At 42.5% G+C, this 22,801-nt stretch overlaps 1 protein-coding gene across 2 annotated transcripts in view; it reads left to right on the top strand.

Moving 5' to 3' along the window:
• Positions 1-22,801, top strand: part of Rad54l2 (RAD54 like 2) — a 96,163-nt gene that overhangs the window by 51,588 nt on the left and 21,774 nt on the right. For both annotated transcript variants that reach the window (XM_038321954.1, XM_038321955.1), the window contains 8 exons: positions 12,745-12,943; positions 15,244-15,383; positions 16,019-16,135; positions 16,538-16,764; positions 17,696-17,878; positions 18,151-18,284; positions 19,643-19,839; positions 21,876-22,218. In XM_038321954.1, the coding sequence (XP_038177882.1) occupies positions 12,745-12,943; positions 15,244-15,383; positions 16,019-16,135; positions 16,538-16,764; positions 17,696-17,878; positions 18,151-18,284; positions 19,643-19,839; positions 21,876-22,218 (1,540 nt within the window). The remainder of the gene's footprint in view (positions 1-12,744; positions 12,944-15,243; positions 15,384-16,018; positions 16,136-16,537; positions 16,765-17,695; positions 17,879-18,150; positions 18,285-19,642; positions 19,840-21,875; positions 22,219-22,801) is intronic.

Below are 22,801 nucleotides of genomic sequence, written 5' to 3'. Positions count from 1 at the left end.
CATTAAGGCCTGGGGTTTTAGGGCCTCTAAAAGGCATCCCAAGGGGGAGGCTGGATTGATGGTCTTGGATGGCTTGCTACCCATAGCTGAAACTGTGAAAATAGTGGCACCAGAAGGCTTATGGGGGAGTATGACGGCGGCGGACACTGCAGGGTTTGTAGATGAGCATCCTCTGTCTACAGGCAGGGTGTTAAAGCCTAACTGGCTCCAGTCCAGGTGACTGGGAAGCCAGAGAGGCTAGAGACTGAGCGGTCTCTCACAGCGGGGACCACTGACAAGTGGTCCAAAGGAAAAGAAAAGAAAAAGAAACAAAAGAGAAGGAAAAATCCGAGGGACCCTGGGCCCCTAGTCATGGGAGGACTGACCCCCGGTCGTTCAAACACGATTTCAGCTAAGGGAAGCAATCCAGAGATGAATGTCAGCAAAGGGCTCAACCGTAGCCATGAAGGCCATGGCTGGGGACTGTTCCCCGTTTCTAGGAACACCAGAAGATTTCCAGGAGCCCAATGGTCAATTCCTTGGAATGGGGAAACTCATCAATTGAAGCCAGTGGTGTGCATAGAGGTTGCCCTTAGGCAGATGGAACATGTGGTTTTTGTGTAAAAAAAATACCTGGTTCCGATCCCTGTCCCAGGAGAGGGGCTCAGGCGGGAGAGCCTCCCAAGTCTCAGGGTGTTGGACCCTAGCGTCCAATCACCGAGGAGGAGTCACCGCCCCAAGAGACCATCTCTCCTATCACAGCTGATGTAAAAGCATGAGGATTTTATTAATGCTGTCATGACAGGGTCTTCCAGCAGTCGGGAGGCTAAAAGACCCTGAATGTCTGGTACAGGCTATTTTTAAAGGGAAAAACTACAGAAGGAAGGGGTGTCTGGGGGTTGTTCTTTAACTATTATGATTGGCTTATTCAAAAGGGCTATTACCAATAATTGGCTGGAGACTGGGTGCTGGATCAGATGAGGTAAAGGGAAACTTCTGAGGGTCACTTTGCCCTTCCCAGGGACTAAGTCAAAACATCAGTAACTGAGTCAACACCTAAGGGTTATCTTGCCCCTGTTCAGGGAGATGGAAAGTTCCCAACATCTCAGTACATGCATGCATAGCTGTTATGTCCTTGGTTCCGAGGAGAGTAGGGGAAGTACTGAGAGTTGTCAGAAATGGCTTCAGAATTGTCTACAACAGCACTAATGAAATTCCCTGGCGCGAGTGAGAAGGAAACACAGAACACGCAATAAGCCTGCTTAGGAGTTTATTGGCAGGGGGTATACAGGCCTGGTGAAGGTTGGTGTGCACAAAGGTGGGGGGGGGGGGAATGGCACGTTTATCTTTTAAAAGCTACCTAGCGCATGGTTGACATGATTACGTCATACACATATGATGGAGCTCACGCATGTAAGCTTGTCCGTAGAAGAATGGCCCTGGAACCCAGAAGTGTCAGCCATGTTGTGTGGCTGAATCATTACACCTAATACTTTCCTTACATTTAAAAAGTTAATTAATTTTTCTTTCTTTTTTTTTTTTTTTAAAAAAAAACCAGTGACAACATCTCACAGTTACCCAGGCTGGCCTTGAACTTTGAATCCTCCTGCCTTAGCTTCCCTGATTAACTAGGATTACAGGCTTATGCTACCAGTCCCAACTAAGAATGGATATCTGGGAACTTTTATATATATAAAAGCACAAAAAACAAGTCAGTAGTGAAGGGAGAGTTATGACTAACAGATTTTTTTCTGGTTTAATGTCTTATTTATATTATTGTTGGTGCTTAAATTGGCTTGAAACTCCCTGCCTCTGTAGTGCTAGTGTAGTGTATGGGCCCGCATTCCCAACAAGGAAGGTTAGTTTGCTGTTGTTTTTATCCTTTTCAGTTAGTTAAGTTTTATCCTTTAGCTTTATGATAATAGAAATGATCGGGGTGGGAAAAAACCTGATGATTCAGCAATGGCTGGGACAGTGGTATGTGCTGCCTTCATCATGGCATGTGCTGCCTTGATCCCGGCTGTGTCTGTGGCCCTGAATTGCCTCCACTGTAGAATATAGAGGCTGAATAGTAGCAGTAACATGCTTCTGCAAGACAACCATGCTTTAAGTTCCTGTGATCTTGGGAAAGTCCTTGATGAACTTTTTAGTTCCAGACCACAAAATGAAAACTCTGGAACCCAAACTCTAGATCTTTTATTTTGTTTTTGTGTATGAAGATCGGGAAGGATGGGCATTGTTTTAGGAAGTAAAGAACCAAAAAAGGTGATGTAGGTGAGCCTGGGGAAGCAGTCAGGTACTGTGACCAAATGGAAGGTGTCATCAACTTCCTCATTGCTTTTCAGCTAGGTGAGTTTCAGCATATTGGCATCTCTGTAGATGGCCAGTAACATTCCTTAAATTACAGTTTCTATTTTTGTTTGTTTGTTTTGCAATAGGGTCTTTGTAGCTCTTGTTGGTCTGGAACTATCTATGAAGATCAGGCTGGCCTTGAACCTAGAGATAAAGATCTACCTGCCTCTTCTCAGGAGTGAAGGGATTAGTGGCTAGCATAACCGCTCCCAGCTAAATTACAGTTTCATACTCTTCTGAGTTTGTCCTGCACCCTCTTCCCACTCAGTAGGAAGCTGTACCACTTTTTCCTGGGAATGCTTGACTTGTTGGACTTATTTTTCAGAATAGCATTAGTCATAACTTCTTAGCCTTTTGGTTAAGATCAAATATAAAATAGCAAAAGTCAGAATTTATGGCAGCCTCCCTGTTTGAGATGAAGGCAGTGCCAGTTTAGATACCAGTTCCTGTCTTCCCTTCCTCTGCCAGGCTGGAGACACAAAGCGGCAGAGTGTTTGGGGATGCCAGGGGCAAAAGATTGTTTTTCAAAGTTGCATCAGAAAAGTATGCCAGACATTGACCCCATTGTTTAGAATGACTTAGTAGGACCTTTAACACTCTTTCCCAATAATTAGGGAGAGGAAGTTTTAGATTGTGAACTGTATTTGCATTTCTCAAATTATTTAAGATGTTGAGCTCCTTTCATGCTATGACCATTTTGATTTTTGAGAACTTTTTTTTCACATTTCCTATTGATTTGTAGAGATTTTTTTATATGTAGCTATATGTCTTTTCTTTATACATAATACAAATATTCTCTACCACTTGATCCCCTCCCCCCACACACACAGCTACCTGTTCTACCCTTTTCTGTTTTCCTTTCTTTTTTTTTCTTTTTCTTCTTTTTATAGGTAGTGTCTCATGTGGCCCAGGTTGGCCTTAAACTTGATGTGGAGCAGATCTCCTGTGCTCCCCTGCCCCTGCAAGTGTTGGAACTCCAGGCATATACTATCAGTCTTGGTATCTGTTTTTTTATTTTTTTGAGACAGTCTTGCTTTGTAGCCCAAGTTAGCAGCTGCTGCAATTCCTCTTCCTCCTCCCTGACATTTTTCTCCCCTCCTCCTTTTAGAGTTCCATTTAGTTGAGGTTGGCTTTAAACTAGCAGAAGATGACTGCCATTGTTACTCTTCTACTGCTGTGAAGAGACACCATGACCAAGACAGCTCTTCAAAACAGCAACATTTAATTGGGGATTGCTTTCAGTTTCAGACATTTAGTCCATGATCATCATGGCAGAAACCATGACAGCAGGCGTGGCAGGCACGGCGGGGAAAGTTTATGTCCTCATCTTCAGTCAGGCAGAGAGACTGAGCCTGGTTTCAAGGCCTATACCCAGTGACACACTTCCTCCAACGAGGACACACTTATTTAAAAAGGCTAATCCTTCCCAAACAGTTTACACTAACTGGGAACCAAGCATTCAAACAGGTGAGCCTGTAGGGTCTATTCTCATTCAGACCACCAAAATGACCTTGAATTCTTCTAATCCTTCAACCACTTTCCGAATACTGGGGCAACAGGCATGTACCTAAGACTTATTTTCTTTTTAATATGACCAGTCTGAAAGAACTTCTCCTGTCTTTCTCTGATTAAAATTTAACTCTAGCTCTTTACATTAACAGAGTCAACATTTAGGCTTTTAAATAATGAAATAGTTGAGAAAGCTCATGATAGTTTATCATTTTGTCAAGGCATATAACTTCAGATGTTGCTCTCTTTAGGCTAGAGTATAGAGGCTAATTATTTAGTTTTGCCTTTCAAAGCATTTCCTTTTCAATCTGCCTTATTTTCTGTTCCTAAATCAGAAATTATTATTATGATTAAGGATGTGAAAGAATCATTTAAACATTTTAATTACACTTGAATAATTTTCATATAAGAATTTACACCTAGTACTGTACATGTTAATCTGGGGTTTTACAGAGCTCTTTTCCTCTTACTGGCCTCCTTTGCTTTCTCAGAATAATGTCTGTCCCCAAATATGCTTCTGGAACTCCAGGCCTTGTCCTCTGTGTTTTCTGGACTACAAAGTTCTTCTGGAAGTTTTGTGAGAGCTTTTGTGCACTTTCTAGCTTTGTGCTCCAGTATGTTCACCAGTAGGAGGGGAAGTAAATGGGACTTCTGTTGGCTTTTTCTCCATCACTTCAGGTTACTAGTTGTGGTAGTTTGAATGTAATTGGCCCCATAAACTCACAGGGAGTGGCACTGTTAGGAGGTGTGACTCTGTTGGAGTAGGTATATCCTTGTTGGAAGAAGTTTGTCACTGTGGGGGCGGGCTTTGAAGTTTCCTATGCTCAGGATACTGCTCAGTGTCTCAGTCGACTTCCTGTTGCCTGCAAGATGTAGGTCTTAGCTACTCCTGCAGCACCACTTCTGCTTATGTGCCACCATACTTCCTGCCATAATGATAATGGACGGAACCTCTGAAACTGTAAGTGAGCCTCCTCAATTAAACATTTTCCTTTATATGAGTTGTCATGGTCATGTTGTCTCTTCACAGCAATAGAAACTCTAAGACATTAGGATAGATAGTTTTACTCTTGCTGTGCTGGTTAAATAGCACACAGAACAGATTTAGAAGTTTAACCCTTCAGTGTATGTATCTGATCATCTTTTAAAGGAAGCAGGTGAGCTGTTTGGGTTTCTCCTTATCCCTTCTCTCTTGAAAGGACAGTTTTTTTCTGATGTGTTGTGACCACCTTTGCATGGGACTTAGTGGCGTTTGTATCATGCAAAGATTTGTACCCTTTGTGCCCTGGTCACATTTGACCCTCACATTCTTGGCTCCAGAGTTCACTTGAGGTGCCAGGAGGAGGTCTGTCCTCTGTATGTCCCGCCCACCCCAAGGAGGCAACCAACTGGAGTTTTCAAAAGCAGGCAACCTGAGTGGACTGAGGATTGACATGGTCTTTGCCCCAGATCTAGCCCTGATACCTCTCTCTGGCTTTAAAACAACAGGCAACTACAGGGTATGGGACTGTTTTATTAATTATGGTATTTAATGGTAGGTAGACATATATTGACTCTTTAGTGATTATAAAATTTCTAGAAATAATGTATGTAAGTCTTCTGTCTTAGTCACTGTTGTATTGCTGTGAACAGACATCATAAACAAGGCAACTTTTATAAAAGAAAACATTTAATTGGGGGCTTGCTTACAGTTTCCGAGATTAGTTCATTATCATCATGGCAGGGAGTATGACAGCATGAATGACTCTAGTGAAGTACTTGAGAGATTTGAATCCTGATCCACAGGCTGGCAGAGAATGAGTGGGGAGGGAGAGACTGATGCTGGCCTGGGCTTTTGAAACCTCAAAGCCCAGCCCAATGATATACCTCTTCCAATAAGGCCACACCTTTTCCAACATCTTCTAATCCTTCTAATCTTTTCAAACAGTTCCACTTCCTGCTGACTAAGCATTCAAATATATGATCCTATGTGGGCCATTCTTATTTAAACTCCAGCATCTTCCATTTTTCCCCTCTATATTAGATTGTTCATACTTGTGGAAGTAATCAAAAATATTCTATTGCCTTTGTCTTCCTATTCAGATTCCTAGCCCATTTCTTTCTACAAACCTGTCAAAGAGACAAATGACCCTTAGAAGTAAAATCGCCAAGGAAACCATCCTGTTGTTGCTATGTCAGCAAGTTAGCATTGATCATTCAGCAGGTGCTTCTCTTGGTTCTGAATAAGTGGGAAAGGAAGAAATCAAGGGGAATACATATTCTTGTACTGGACTTTCTGGTTAAGGAGAGAAAATTAGTAGGTCTTTTCTACTTCTTTTGTGGCGGATGTCTCATAGCTCAGGTGGGTCCCCAACTCACTATGGACCTGATGTTGGTCTTGAACTCCTGATATTAATGACTTCAACCCTCAAATAGTGGGCTTATAAACGTGTTCACCACCATGTTGTGGTCTCCTCCCTGCCTTTGTCTGCCTTTCTCTTTTAGATTTTTTTCAAGATTTATTAATTTTATGTGCGTGAGTTTATGTGTATGTATCATGAGTGTGCCTGGTGCCTACAGAGGTCAGAAGAGAGCATCCTGTCTTCTGGAAACTGCAGTTATGGATGGTTGTGTGCCACTATGTGGGTTCTGGTCATTGAACCCAGTTCTTCTTCTAGGACAACTGCACTTAACCACTGAACCATCTCTTTAGGTCTCTCTTTTTTGTTTATGCTTCCACAATTTCTTATGTATATAATATACTTTGATCCTATTCCCCACATTATTCTCACCCTGCCACTACCAAGTCCCTTCTTCCCTACATTACTCCCTCATCTTTTCATGCCTTGTTTGGTGTATGTCCCACTACATTTAAGTAGAGTTGATTGCATAAGCATGGTTGGAATTTTTTACTTAGCAAGGATAACTTATTAGTTAGTGGCTATGTCACTAAGAAATATATCCCCTCCCAACCCTCAGCAACAATGAACTATCTATAGTTCTACAGGGAGTGGTGGAGCCTTATAAGCCTCTTCTTTATTCATGATGGAAAGTCAATGGGTAAGTAAGACCACATACTTTAGAGGAGTTGAGCTGGAAATGACCTGGAAACCTGCTCCCTGAGAAGCAGGTCTCAGAATATCAGATGGTACTATGCAAGCTGCCAAGGCAAAGGGTCAATCTATCGTCTTGCCCAGCTGCAAAAGCCTATAACTCACAACAATAATTGGATGAGCACGATATCCACAATGATGTAATAGTGGCACTTTTATCTTGAGGTAACCAACAGCTGTCTAATTAGACTCTTTAAGGCCCATTCAACAGAAAGGAATTGGTCCCCTGCTCCTCCTTCTAACTCTTCCCAGTTCTACCCCCATACTGCCACATTCTCCCAACTTTGTGTTCTTTTTATTTTTTAACACTCCAAGTCCTTTTGTTTTGTTTTGTTTTTTTCAAGACAGGGTTTCTTTGTGTAGCTCTGGTTATCTGGAACTAGCCCTTGTAGACCAGGCTGGCCTCGAACTCAACAGAGATCTGCCTGCCTCTGCCTCTCAAGTACTGGGATTAAAGGCACGCGCTGCTACTTCCCAGCTTGACTCAGTTTTTATATGTGGTCTTTATTAAACATTCTGCTTCTTTCTTCTGTGTGTGGATTTCTCAGTATTAATAATTGAATGACTGTCATTTCCTCATTGAATAGTTTTGAAACCTTTGTAAAAGCAACTTGATCATATCTTATGAGAGGTTACTTCACTTTTTATTCCATTATTCTACATGTGCGCTTTATGCTAGTACCTCATGGTTTGACTATTGCAGCCTTGTACTAAGTTTTGAGAAGGTATAAATCTCCAACTTTGCTTTTTTTGCAAATGTTTTTGTTTAATTTTTTTTAAAATATTTATTTATTATGTGTACAATATTCTGTCTGTGTGTATTTCTGCAGGCCAGAAGAGGGCACCAGACCCCATTACAGATGGTTGTGAGCCACCATGTGGTTGCTGGGAGTTGAACTCAGGACCTTTGGAAGAGCAGGCAATGCTCTTAACCTCTGAGCCATCTCTCCAGCCCCTTAATTTTTTTAAAGTAAAGCTTTACTGGAACTCTTTCTCTCCTTTGCTTATGTGGTTTTTTTTTTTGTTTTTTGTTTTTTGTTTTTTTTTTGTTTTTGTTTTTTTTTGTTTTTCGAGACAGGGTTTCCCTGTAGTTTCTAGAGCCTGTCCTGGAACTAGCTCTTGTAGACCAGGCTGGCCTCAAACTCAGAGATCCGCCTGCCTCTGCCTCCCGAGTGCTGGGATTAAAGGCGTGCGCCACCACCGCCCGGCTATGTGGGTTTTTTTTTTTTTGAGATGCAATGATAAAGTTAAATATCTATGATAGAGACCTTATTGCTTGTAAAAATCTAAAGTATTTATTGTCTGATTGACTACTGAAAATATTTGCAGATCCCTGAACATTAAAGCACTGCTTATTACCCCAATAGTAATGGATTATGATAAAAATAAATAGATGGAAAAGGGAAACCATACAGACACTTACACTACTGTAGATGCAAGTGAAAAGTTAGACTATGCCCAGCAGCAGGAAAATAGCATTCTGTTATTTGCTTACAGCGTGCCGTGCAAATGGCAACTGCATGCTCTCTGTCAATAAAGTGTTTATATATCAGGTCAATGAGGTGGTCAGTAGAGGAATGCTCTTACTGTCAAGCTTGACAGCCAAGTTTGATTCCCAGAATCCATATGTTGGAAGAAGAGAGTGAACTCCCACAAATTGCCCTGCAACCTCCACACATACATGTGTGCTTGTGCATGAGTATACACACACACACACTCCAGAATTTTAAAAAGAAATATTGCTGGGCGTAGTGGTGACCACCTTTAATCCCAGCACTCAGGAGGCAGAGGCAGACTGATCTCTTTGAGAGATCAGAGGCTTGCCTGGTCTAAGAGCTAGTTCCAGGACAGCCAGGGCTGATACACAGAGAAATTCTGTCTCGAAAAACAAAACACAACACAAAAAGAAAAAGAAATATTTATAGACAGCTAACCCAACACAAAAAGGTGAGGAAATTGACACATAAGTTGTTTAGAGTTTAGTGTTCATTTAATTTTATTTCTTAAGAATTTAAAATCAACACTTGCTTATAGGTCAGCAACAGAGTACTTGCCTAACATGCTTAGGATTGTAGTTTCAATTCCTGGCACTGCAAAAGTTAAATATAAATTTAAAATAAAAATTATGTTTTAATCTATGGGATTTAGAAAGAGAGACAGTAAACACAGTGATAAGATCTCTGCTTCCATCTCTTTGAGTATCCAGCCACTCTGGCATTTATCTTCAAATTTTCCATCCTTAACATTATAACTTGTTTTTTACCCTGTTGACAAGGGCTGCCTATATTCCTCTGACTGACTAGGAATTCACCACGTGGACCAGATTGGCCTGAGATTTGATACCATGCAAGCCTCTTGCTTCTGCCTTCCACTGCTGGGATTACATATATATATAATTCCAGCTTTCAAATCTTTTTTTTTTTTTTTAATTGTAGCTCCTGGGGCTGGGGAGATGCATTAGTTGGGAGCATTAACTCTCTTGCAGAGGACCTGGGTTTTGTTCCCAGCACACACATCAGGTGGCTCACAACTGCCTGCCACTCTAGGGAACTGACACCTAGCCTCTTCAGGCACCCACACGAATATAGCACACCCTCACACACATAAACACGGGGTTAAAAGTAAAATAAAGAAATTTTAGTTTCTTACTGTTAGGTATTGGATCCCCGGGTGCTGGGTTCCTCCACCTCCACCGCTGCCGCCACAATAAGCCAAATCAAATCGAATTAATAAATCCAGATTTAATGAACAGGGCAATGCAAAGTAGTGTACCCCCGGGTGACTCTCAGGAAGGCAGGAAAAGAGAACATGAGAGCACACATGACAGATCTATGGACTGGTTCTTAAATAGCCTGAAGTAGCAGGTATGTGTGGTCCAGGCGTCTCCCAGAAGGAGCTGCCTATGGCAGACTTCTGAGATGAAGCAGTGTTTGGGGGGAGAGAGATAGGGGAGGGGGATTGAGGTGGAGCTTCTACCAGAACATTCCAGGCTCTTTGGGGTGTATGGATGCCAGGGCTGGGGTGGAGCTTCCATCAGAACTGTATGTATAATTTTTGTTTGTTTGTTGAGGAAGGATCTGTGTAACCCAGGATATCTTCACTTTCTCTCTGTTGTCATGACTCAACCTTTCAAGTGCCAGAATTACACAGTGTGTGCTCCCACACCAGGCCCTGGTATGTGCATTTTATCATAGGAGATTATAGAAACATGCTGAGACTTAGAGGCCACTGACCTCTCTGGTGTAGAAGAAGAGATACATCAGCTAAAGGGTGGGCCCTGGAAGTATATGTAATTGTGCACTCACCCAATGAAATGTGGTGTGTCCTGTTTTGCCCTCCCCGCCCAAGCCATAGACTTGCCAATTAAATTTGTGGTGGTGGTATTTATAACTCATTCCCAAGCTTATGCAAGTGTTCTTTGTTTGTATAACTTGTGATTGCTACTCACAGCTGGCTGGTGTGAAAGGGAAAGTTCAAGGGCATTCAGGTGAAGCAGAAAGTTCAGGGGTATTTATGCCCAGGTCTGAACCTATGATCTTACCCAGGGTGATAATAGCCATTGACTTTTAAGCTATGCAGATAATAATTGCATTTGTTATGTGACAGAACAAAGGGCTCTTTACCTTCTTGTTTGATTATAGGTCTCTCACAACTGACTAATGTCTGATCCTTTCAAAATTGCTATTGTTACACTCAGTCCCCTGCCAGACAGTAGTAATAGGCCTCATAACTTGGAATGGATATCTGATATAAATTTGTTTCTAATTCTGAAAGACTAGCAGTTTGTGCTTTCTCCTCCCCAGAACAGCCCACTCTGTGAGGAAGCAAGACAGCTAGAACAAGGAAATAACAGTTGGCACCAAGTTCTCACTGCCCAGCAAGCAGATCAATTTCAGCCCCGGGCTTGACCTTGCAGACCTGCCCTCTGTGCTGACTCTGTCCTGTCTGCCTACTTTTTAACCTTGCTTCCAACTGTTTCTCCAAGTAGTTACTCAATAAATTTGCTTGTGAAATAGAAACAAAATATGTAAGATTTGAAGAGCAACAAAGGTCATTATCCAGGCTTGCGGTATAGCTCAGTGAGAAAACAACAAGGCCATTGTATTAAGCAGGGCCAGAGAACCAGCAAAAACATTAAGTTGAAGTATCCCAGCTCATCTGCAAGTATAGTAGGCTAAGCTGTTTCTATCTACTCTGCCCAAGTAAGCCACCTCTGTAGCCTCTCTGCAATGGTTATCCTCCTGCTAGGGGATCTGCTATCTAAGCAGCTCTTTATTTGTGGGTTGGGGAAAGAGGTGAGGTTGATGGCTCTCTCTTTTAGGAGATAAGAATTTAGGGAAGCAAGTTGGGCAGATTTGAAAACACTGTGCACCTGTTTTTGAGAGGAAGGGTGCTGGAAGGAAAGTTTGTTTATTTGTTTGGAGACAGTGTCTCTCTATGTAGCTCTGGCTATCCTTGAATTCACAATGTAGACCAGGCTGGCTTCGAATTTAAGAGATTTGTCTACTTCTATCTCCTGAGTGCTGGGATTAAAGGTGTGCACCACTGTTCCTGGCTGAAAGATAGTTCTTCTAGTAGCAAACAATTGCCTGGCTTTTCTCCTGTGCTGTTTGAAATAGAGGCTGGAGAGTACAGATTTGGGAGAGCAGCTAAAGACTTGGTGCTCTGCTTTAACTGCATTCCTCCTCTGAGATAATTCTGCTTATTGTTAAGATTTAAGAGGGTAAATTGGCATAGGGTTTACTTTGAGATACAGTGTCATGGGTCCAAGGACACAGTTTCGAGCATGAAGGGACACATATGATCTTCTTTGATAAATCTAGCCTCCTAAGCTGTTCTGTATAGAACAGCAGGGCATATTGACACAGTTCTCCTGTGTAAACTACTTCCCATTCTGTTTTATTACTTTCACCAGGAGGTCAAGAATCAGTCTGAGAAACCCCACATAAGAGTCTTTTAAAGCCGGGCGGTGGTGGCGCACGCCTTCAATCCCAGCACTCGGGGGGCAGAGGCAGGCGGATCTCTGTGAGTTCGAGACCAGCCTGGTCTACAAGAGCTAGTTCCAGGACAGGCTCCAAAGCTACAGAGAAACCCTGTCTCGGAAAAAAAAAAAAAAAAAAAAAAAAAAAAGAAGAGTCTTTTAAAACAAAAAACAAAACTTACTTTAGGGCTGGAGAGAACATTTGCTGCCCTTACATTGAACCTAGTTCAGTTCCTAGCACCCACATGGTGACTTATCCCTTCTGTAATATTCGGTACATGGTGCTGTGTTGTGACTTGGTATACATGACCCATCTCTTAATAGAACACAATATCTTTTGAAGAGAAAGAATCTTAAAACTATCTCTTGTATATTTAGCACAGAGCTTGCCATTTGTAAATCTTAACAACGTGGCTGACAAGTTGAACAAGCACTGAAAGAATAGTAAGTGTGAGTTGCCTCAAACATTCAAATTCTGGGAGTATAGGCCTGCACTATCATACCCAACATGCTCTGAGCATTTTCAGGCCAGGAGGTCTCCTAACTCTATTACATTGCTAAACGGATGTTGTCATTTGTTATGTGCTCTTCTCTGGTCAGGATTAAGTCTAAGTGCACACAGACTCTAGTTCTCATATAGCCCTGGGAATGAGTATCACTGTCTTCATTTTATAGGTACATCTACAGACATTCAGAGAAATTCTGCTTTGGGTTATCTTCTAATAAGTTGCTGGGTTGAAATTTGGACCTGGGGATGACTGGCATCGAAATCACCCACTCTCCCTCTACCTCCATCCCCAGTAAACTATTCCCCCCCCTTTTTTTTTCCAGACCCATCCCTGGAAGGCATGTGTGGCACTGAGCATGCCCAGCTGGGGGAAGATGGGCAGCAGCCGCCACGGTGCACTTCAACTACCTCATCTCAGTCTGAGCCTTCAGAGCAGCTTAGGCACCAAGGCAAGATCCTAGCATCCGAAGACCCCAAAAAGAAGAGAGCTCAGAAGCCCTCTCATATGAGAAGAAACATACGGTGAGCTGTGTTCTGGGTAAGGGAATAGACTAGAAATAGCAGGAAGACTAACTTGGGCAAGAATGTCCTCTCTCCAGCAGAGACAAGTGTCCAACTGTGAACCTTCATTAATAGTAAAGATGGCATATCTGGTGACAAATGCCTGTCCTACCAGCTCTCAAAAGGTTGAAGCAAGAGAATCATGCGTTCCAGACCAGCATAGATTACATAAGGAGACCCTGTGTCAAAACAACCACCACCACCACCACCACAAAAAACCAGTAATGAAGGCTAAGTTTAGAACCCACTGTGTTGAACTGCATAGAATGTAGGGAAGATAGGGACCTAGACCATTGCGAGGTCTTGGGTGGTAGCTCAATGATGGTGGGATCATCTTACTTAGACTTTTCTTTATGTTTCCTGTGCCTCAAAACATGAAGTTTAAAACAAATCAATAAACAGATATCAACAACATAAAACTCTCAATAAAACTGAGCTATTGTCTTTAGAATTCAATTTCAGGTGATAGGGGACTGACCAAGAATGGGACTTTTTCCTTGACCTAAAAGATAACCAGAAATGAACTTTCTTAACTGTGCAAATCTCAACAACCTTTCCTTCTGCCAAATAACAACTTGTTCTACTAAAGGAGATAAATAACATTTCCCCTCTTTTGTTAGTTTTTTGTTCTTCATTTGTTTGTTTGAGACAGCTTCTAACCCAATAATAGCTCAGGCTGCCCTGGAACACACTGTGTGGCCCCTAGCTTTGAACTTTTGGTAATCTTTGTACAGAAGCCTGTCAAGGGCTGGAATTACAAGTGTGAGCCACCATGCCTGGCATAGCTCCACAGTTTTCAAAGCACATAATGGAAACTTGAAAGTATTATTCTAAGCTCAGAAAATAATGATGCAGAATCCCTGTTAACACAGTTGCCTTTCTGACAACTTTAAATTTGAGTGTTTGTGTGTGTGCGTGCATGCATGCGTGTGCATCCCATGTGTTGTATGTTTATGGCACAGTGCATGCACTTGAATGTGTGGAGGTCACAGCAGGACATCAAAGTGTTTTCTTCTTGCTTTCTATCTTATGCCTTGAGACAGGGTTTTTCACTGAATTGGAAGCTCATTTTGTTCAGAAGCTCTTGGGATTACCCTGTCACTGCCCCCAGTAGTAGAATTATAAGCATATTCAGCCATACCTGGTGTTTTACATACATGCTGAGAATTTGAACTCAAATCTTTTTTTTTTTTCTCACAAGACAGAGTTTTTCTGTGTAACAGCTCTGACTGTCCCACAGCTCACTTTGTAGACCAGGCTAACTCACAGAGATCCACTTGCCTCTGACTCCCCAGTGCTGAGATTAAAGACGTGTGCCACCACTGCCCAGCTTTAAACTCAAGTCTTTATGCTTACAAAGCAAGCTCTCCTAATTACTAGGCTGTGCGTGCACAAACACACACAGTCTTCTCTGTCTAACCCTGGTGTGGGCCAGATTAGCTCCTCACAGAAGATATACCTGCCTCTGCCTCCTGAGTGCTGGAATTAAAGGCATGTGCCACCATTGTTGACATAACTTTATTTTTAATGCTGGTTCAACTTTGTCAGCCATACTAAAAAATAGTATTTTTATTACTCTTGGTCTTTTATTTTTCATTTATTTGTGTGTGTATATGTGTGTATTTTGTATGTGTGTATGTACCTGTGTGAGAGTGTGCATGTACCTGTGTGTGAGAGTGTGTATGGGGGACAGAGGAGGACATTCATTAGCTTCCTCTGTTACTCTCTATTTTATACTCTTGAGACAGAGTTTCTCACTGAACCTGGTGCTTGATGTTTTTCAAACAGCGCAGGAGAAAACCCAGACAATTGTCCAGCAAGCCCAGGCAGTCCTGTCTTTGTCCTATCCCACCTTCTTGTATGTTCTATGCCTTCTATACCTATGGCCAAACCAGGTAGCTGCTGGGAATCCTAACTCAGGTCCTCATGTTTGCACAGTAGGTGTCCTTACCTGCTGAGTCAACTCCCTAGTCCCTTACTCTTGGTCTTTTGTATGCAGCGTCCTCTGTGAGGAAGTCAAATAATAAGTAACATATGGTAGTACAGGGCCGTTTGAGCTTAAAGTCTTTCTGGCACCCATCCTACCCTCCCTCACCTTTAAAAGACTCCTTGTATAAAAAGTGCATAGGTGAGACTTTGCTTCCCTTTTCCTCAGTTCTCTGGTTTGAAGGGAGATCAGGAATGGTATTTCCTTCTTTAGTTTACCACTACATTGTCCAAATTGTAAGATAACCCTAGGGTCGTCTCTTTTTCGTGTTTAGAAAGCTTCTCCGGGAGGATCAGTTGGAGCCCGTTACCAAAGCAGCACAACAGGAGGAATTGGAAAGAAGAAAGCGCTTGGAGCAGCAGAGGAAAGAATACGCAGCCCCCATTCCTACTGTCCCTTTGGAGTTCCTACCTGGTAAGCAAGCTTTGTGCTAGAAAAGACCATGTGTTCTAGGAGAAAAGGCCTCAGCTTGCAGAGTGGCCAGGCAGACCTGGATTGTGGTCTTTCAGGAATTCCGCAGGCCCTTTGCCTCTCGAGAGTACACAGTAAGAAAAGCTATCATTTAGAAAGTGAAAATAGATTAAAACATACTCGAATTAATTTTATGTAGGCTTCTTGTTTTCCCTATAGCTTTAGATTTTAGCATGCCAAGAGATGAGGATTGGTCACATGGATAGATGGCACACTATGACACCCAACAGAGAAGGGAACTTGGAAAGAAGACTGGGATTTTTTTTAAGCTTTCTTTGCTATTGTCAATGGCCAATCCCCATTACAGCAGCAGAGGAAGGTGCTCACTGATGATGACTCAGGGATGTTTGAGCTAAATGGGGGGGGGGGGGTGTCTGTCTGTCTGTCTGTGTGTCTAGGGCACATTTGTGAGTCATGGCATATGTGTAGAAGCTAGAGGACAACTTGAAAAATCAGTCTTCTCCATCTATTGTGTGGGTCCTGGTGATTACAAGTCTGCAGGCTTGGCAGCAAGCACCTTTACCTGCTGAACCACCTCAGTGGCCCTAAATGTGTTTCCTTCCATCTTTCTTTCCTAGAGGAAATTGTCTTACGAGCAAGTGATGGTCCACAACTCCCTCCTCGGGTCTTGGCCCAGGAAGTTATTTGTTTGGACAGTAGCAGTGGCAGTGAGGATGAAAAAAGCAGTCGAGATGGTAAGATCAGGCCAGAGGGGCATCTTGTCCACTTCCTTCTGACCAATGTTCATCTTAACTTTTTCTTTTTCTTGGTGTGTGTGGGCGTGTGAGACCAGGCCTTACACTGTAGCCTGATCTGAAGCTCATAGTAATCCTCGTGTCTCTTAGCCTCTGAGTGCTGGGTTAAGTATACCACCATGCCTGACTTTGACTATACTTTTGAAAAATTCGGTCGTTATTCATTTGGTTTGGCCTTACCTTTAGTGTGTCACCTTAGCCTAACTTGTCCTGAAAGAAAAAAGCTTTAAAAACATTTGTTTTGTAAGTGGTAACAAGTTTTAGCTAAGTCTTTGACCTTTCGCTCTGACAACCAGCAGTACCCTGTTCCTTGAATTTTTATGTCATTTTTTTCTGTCTCAGAGGTAATTGAACTGAGTTCTGGAGAGGAGGATACTCTGCACATTGTGGACAGCAGTGAGTCTGTCAGTGAGGAGGATGAGGAAGAGGAGAAGGGTGGCACCCATGTGAATGATGCCTTAAACCAGCATGATGCTCTTGGGCGGGTCCTTGTCAACCTGAATCACCCTCCAGAGGAGGAGAATGTCTTCCTGGCCCCACAGTTGGCACGGGCTGTGAAACCTCATCAGGTATAGCCAGTGTTGATCCTGCTCTCTCTTTTCTTTGCTGCAAACATTGCCTGCTTTTGGTTATTAGTGTTATAGGCTATAAAATACTTGTTGGATCCCTAGAGTAGCTGTTGAAAGTCCTTGATCTTTGAATATGAGTACAGTGGGGAGAGGAAAGAGACATGTCTCAGGTTGACCTGTCATGTAGAAATCACTGGGGGCCTGGAGGGATGGTCAGCTGTTAGGAACATGCACTGCTCTTGCAGAGGACTCTGGTTTGGTTCCCAACACTCTCATAAATGCTCTATAACTCCTGTTCCAAGGGACCTGATGCCTCTTAACATCCATGGAATCCTGTATGCATATGGTACGCATACATGTACTCAGGCACACACACACAAAATGGAATAAATACTCAAAAAGTTACTTGACCACCATCTTGCTTCTCTTGGATCAGCAAGGAGAAGCTTGGGAGGTATAGATTCAGAAGACATATGAAAGTCAGATACCAGGGAATTTCTGAAAATTGAGAGCATAATTGTTTGTATTGATCTAGTGCCTGCAATTAGTACCAGTGAGTAAACATCCACACAGTCTGAGATTGACTCATTTTCAGGACTTTCCACAGCAGGAATTATTGGGGTACGTAGAGGAGGCACCCTCTCAAGCTCAGAGCAGCTAGGTTGAAAGAAAGACCTTGTCAGTAGTTGATATTGAAGACTCTTTAACTCGTACAGAACATTATACAAGGTTAATGCAATTTTGTGTATTCTCCAAGATGTCTGTCACCAGCCAATGACAGAAAAATTTCTATAGACCAGTCCGGGTACACTTGCATGTTTACTCATACCAAGAATTGTGCTTATTTAGTGACTATTCCCAAGTGAGGAAGACTGTATAGCCATGGTCTCTGGTAGTGTTTCTGACATTCATCTGGTTTGTCTCTTGTCAGATTGGTGGGATCCGGTTCCTATATGATAACCTAGTAGAGTCTTTAGAGAGGTTTAAGACCAGTAGTGGCTTTGGCTGTATCCTGGCTCATAGCATGGGTCTTGGGAAAACTCTGCAAGTGATCTCCTTCATTGATGTCCTCTTCCGTCACACGCCAGCCAAAACAGTCCTTGCCATTGTGCCGGTACGTCTCTGGGTACTAACATGCTTGTTGAGCTCGCCTTTCAGCTTATTCCTTAAAACTTGTGCGCGTGTGCATAGTGTGTGTGGGGGGGGGGGAGGAAGCATCTTTGTTTAGTGGGTGAGAGTGAAGATGGCCTGAGTTTAATTCTGGGTATCTACATAGTGGCAGGAGAGGATTGACTCCTGCAGTCTGTCCTCTGGCCTCCACATGTACATACAATAAATATATAAAAATGTAAAAGATAAAAGCCAACTCTTTTGGGCTTGTCATAGGTTAATACTCTTCAGAATTGGCTGGCAGAGTTCAACATGTGGCTCCCGGCTCCTGAAGCTCTCCCAGCTGACAACAAGCCTGAAGAAGTCCAGCCGCGGTTCTTCAAGGTTCATATCTTGAATGATGAGCACAAGTAGGTGGCCTGCCCTGTCTTCCCTGTCTTATTCCTTTTACACTTCTCTGGGACTACTAAAGTATGTCTCTTGTCTCCCCACATTCCTTATTTTCATTCGTTTGTTTGTTCATTCATTCATTGAGACAGGGTTTCTCTGTGTAGTCCTAGCTGTCCTGGAGCTTGCTCTGTAGACCAGGCTGGCCTCAAACTTAGAGAGATCCACCTGCCTCTGCCTCCCTAGTACTGGAATTAAAGGTGCCTGGCTGCACATTCTTTTTGATTCTTGATGTTTACCTTTTCTGTTCTTGCTTACTTCTTTAACACACACACACACAGCCTCTCTATAAAATCAGAGTTATATTGTCTGGGAAGTTTGAAGTTTTTTTGTTTTGCTCTGGAACGGTTTTCTGACATAAAATATCTGCAGCCTAGTCACATTTTCTGGTGTGTATTGTAGTAACATTCAATATGACACAGTGAACTTCGGATGCTTTGAAGCACTGGTTTATAGTTGACCTATAATAATACAACTTCCAAAACTTTAAAAAGCTCACACTTTGGTTTTGTTTTACATTTAAATAGAATTACTATTTCTATTATCTGAAGTTAACTTTATTTCCAAAAATCTAAAGTGACTTTTTGGTCCAAGCCAGCTATCCATGCTTTCCTTTCGTCTCACTGGCACAGACAATTTAAACAGGCAGACTTCCCTGTTTTTTGTGATTTGGACATACCCATGTAAATGAGGAGACTCTGAATGAGCCAACAGGTGCTTGGTCTCCCGCTCTGCTTTCTTGGATTTCAGAACTATTAGTTCAATGTAATTAGTGCAACACTGAGAGGGCTCAGGTGTTTGAGTGGGGTTACTGGCAAGGGCCTTTGGTTTTCCATTGCCTTTGCCTTTGTACTTTGTGCTTTTCTCGTTTTTAATCAATGGAGCCTGGTCAGATTAAGTGAAGTGCTGCCCTTCTTCCTGTGACTTGTGCTTACCATGAGAATTACTTGAAATGCTTTCTAGAATGTTGCCTTGTGATAGTGGGTATATATGCAGGGACTTAGCATGTTCTTTTGCTTTCTTCCATTAAATTATTGATTCTCGCTGTTTAGCTATCATCAACGATCCATTCCAGTATGAATTAGTATTTCTGGGATACTAGGAAAGTCCTTGAGTAGCTAGTCCAACTTGCGCTTGCTGCCCGATGAAACCTTCGGCAATAAAGCATTTCAAATATAAGTTAGTTCAGCTTTGGTCAAAGAATTCTTTCTGAATAGCAACAGAAGCAGCAGTGCATTCTTTCTGTTCACCTTTATTGAAAACTAAAAGCCACTTTATGGGACAATTCATAGCTCAGAGTTCTCTCTTCTCACTTCTACAGGACGGTGGCATCCCGTGCTAAAGTGACAGCTGATTGGGTTTCAGAGGGTGGAGTGCTGCTGATGGGGTATGAAATGTACAGGCTGCTCACTCTGAAGAAGTCCTTTGCCACAGGTAGACCCAAGAAAACCAAGAAACGCTCTCACCCTGTCATTATTGATCTGGATGAAGAAGATCGACAGCAGGAATTCCGCAGAGGTGGGTGGCTTTTCCTGGAAACAATCCTCTGGTATGTCAGGGCAAACAAAATTGGCCGAAAGTACCCGTTAGGTGTGAAGTGAGTTGTTAGCATAAACCAGGAAGCTGGGGGGGCCACCTCCAGCACCTTTCAGAAAGAGCTACATTTCTGCGAGCCACACTTGGGCTCAGGGGACTCTCCCGTCTTTGTGTCTCTATTTGGCTTGCAAAACAGTTGGGAAACTGCTGTTACCACTTCATAGAGATATTATAGGAAAGTATTAAGGATGGGACATGATGGTGTACATCTTTAAATCCCAGCACTTGAGAGGCAGGGGCAGGCACATCTCTCTGAGTTTGAAACTGTCCTTTCTACATAGTGAGTTCCAGGCCAGCTGGAGCTCACGTTGAGACCCTGTCTCAAAACAAACAAAACAAAAAATCCTCTAAGGCTAATATAAAGACAGAAGAGTAATATTTGTGAATTTATAAAAAGTAATGATCTCTCTTGCTACTCATAGTTCTATCTTTGAATATTTATAATTATTTGAATAATAATAATTATTATTATTAGCTGTAGAGATGTTTCAGTGGTTAAGAGCAGAGGATCTGGGTTGTTTCCAGCACCCATATGGTGGTTCACAGCCATCTTCAACTCTAGTTCCAGGGGATCAGATGCCCTCTTCTGACCTCTACAGGCCCCAAGTGTGCACCATGGTACACAGACAGGCATCCATACAAATACTTTCACATAAATAAAATAAAATGAATACCTAGTAAAATTAAAACTAAAAAAATAATTTTTTGCTAATTCTTTGAGAATTTTATACAATGTATTTTGGTCATATTCAGCCTCTTCTAACTCCTCCCAGACCTACCTTCTCAGTCCTCACATCCCTACCCGGCCTGCTTTGAATTTTCTATCCCAGAAACTCAAATTCAGTTTATGTTGCTCAGCGGCTACTGAATGTCAGTAGCTCCTCAGCTAGTGTTGGGATTCCTGCCCAACTTTCCTCTCTATGCTGGAATTTTCCTGGCATGAACTTGCTCAGGTTTTGTGCGTGCTGCTGCGATAACTGGGAGTCCTGTGTCCAGCTGCACTGTAACTGGGAGTCCTGTGTCCAGCTGCACTGTTGCATCCAGAAGACACTGATTCTTTGAAGTTGTCCACTACCTCTGCCTCTTACAGTCCTTCTACCCTCTCTTCTGCAAAGATCTCTGTGCGTGCGTGCGATATGTGCATTCTAATTATGGATGAGCACATTACAGTTTCTTATTCTCTCCGTGCTGATCCATTGTGGGTCTTCATGTTAATTGCCCTCTATAAGGAGAAGCATCTCTGATGAGGATGAGCGATGTACTGATAGATGGATATCTATTCAATTTTTGTTGTTGTTTTGTTTTTGTTTTTTGAGACAGGGTTTCTCTGTACCTTTGGAGCCTGTCCTGGATCTATTCTATTTTTTAAGGAGTCTTTGCCCATTGAAAAATTTTAAGGATTTTAAAGCCATTCATTTTATAAGTCTTCATTCTGTGAGATTATGTCTGATCTAGGTTTCCTTCTGTAGTAGATAGAGCTGGGATGAATATGCCATTTAGCAGGGACTACTGAAAACTGTGAGAAGACTTTGTCCTAGCTCCTATCATCCAGACTTTAGAAGGATCCAAAATGTTGGATGTCGAGAGCCCACGACATATTTTTAACCCTAGGCTCACAATTTGTGATGACCCCCTCTCTGTTGTCCAATAGATTTGAGACCCAGGATTGCAAGTAATTTTTACTTTTACCTTGAAAAAAAGATTTAAAGTGAATAAGTAAAATAAGGAGAAGAATGAGGATAAGAAGATATAAATGCAAGAGTCAGTGGCCAGGTTAGCATCACATTAAACACTTAGGAGCTTGTCTGGCTGGTTCCCTTTTACCAATGGGGGCTGACTCTTGCTTCCCTGCTTCCTTCATTTCTTCTGTCTCTTCCAGGGTTCTCCCCTACTTCTCATATTATTGACTAAGAGCAGACCCTCTCACCCTCTGATTCCGGATCCTCTTCCCTCCTTAGAGTTTGAGAAGGCCTTATGCCGCCCTGGTCCCGATGTGGTGATCTGTGACGAGGGCCACCGCATCAAAAATTGCCAAGCCAGCACCTCACAGGCTCTGAAGAATATACGTTCTCGTCGGCGGGTAGTGCTGACTGGGTACCCTCTACAGAACAACCTCATTGAGTACTGGTGCATGGTGGACTTTGTGCGCCCAGATTTCCTTGGTACTCGTCAGGAGTTCAGCAACATGTTTGAACGCCCTATCCTGAACGGGCAATGTATTGACAGCACACCTCAGGATGTCCGCCTCATGCGCTACCGGAGCCATGTTTTGCACAGCCTCCTGGAGGGCTTTGTGCAGAGGTGAGACTTTGTTTTTTGAATCTTTAGAGGGATAGAGGCCATGCCAAAGCTATTATGAAGGGGAAATATTACCACTGGAGGGCCCTTCGTAGTGGACCAGCAATAAAACTAAATAACTGACAGATGATGGATGTACTGTTTCTAGTCTGTGAAAGTTTGGCCTATAGGCACTTCACTCAAAAGTTGTCTTTGTTGAATGAATATCTCCTGGCACTCTGGAAGATGAAGTAGGTGAGTTTGAGGCCAGCCTGGGCTACATAGCAGGCTCAAGCCAGTATTATCTAAAGTTGCTAAAAATACCTATTTTAACCAACCAACCAAACAAACAAACAAACAAACAAATAAATAAATAAATAAATAAATAAATAAATAAATAAGAATGAACCAGCATTCTGCTGACTTTGATAAAAGGATAAATATGATTCTAGGGTATTGCTTTACCTGTTTCAGCCTCACAATCTGTAGGGTAGGGCATCCCTAAAACAGCTAGCTCTTCATTTCCTCCTGGTAGGATGACAGATATGGAAAAAGGTCAGAGAGGCATCCTTGAGTTGGGGCATGAATCTAGAGTTCCTTCAGCCTT

This window comes from Arvicola amphibius, chromosome 3 (assembly GCF_903992535.2).
Source record: "Arvicola amphibius chromosome 3, mArvAmp1.2, whole genome shotgun sequence".
NCBI classification, from domain to species: Eukaryota; Metazoa; Chordata; class Mammalia; order Rodentia; family Cricetidae; genus Arvicola; species Arvicola amphibius.
This window is presented reverse-complemented; position numbering and strand designations above follow the sequence as displayed.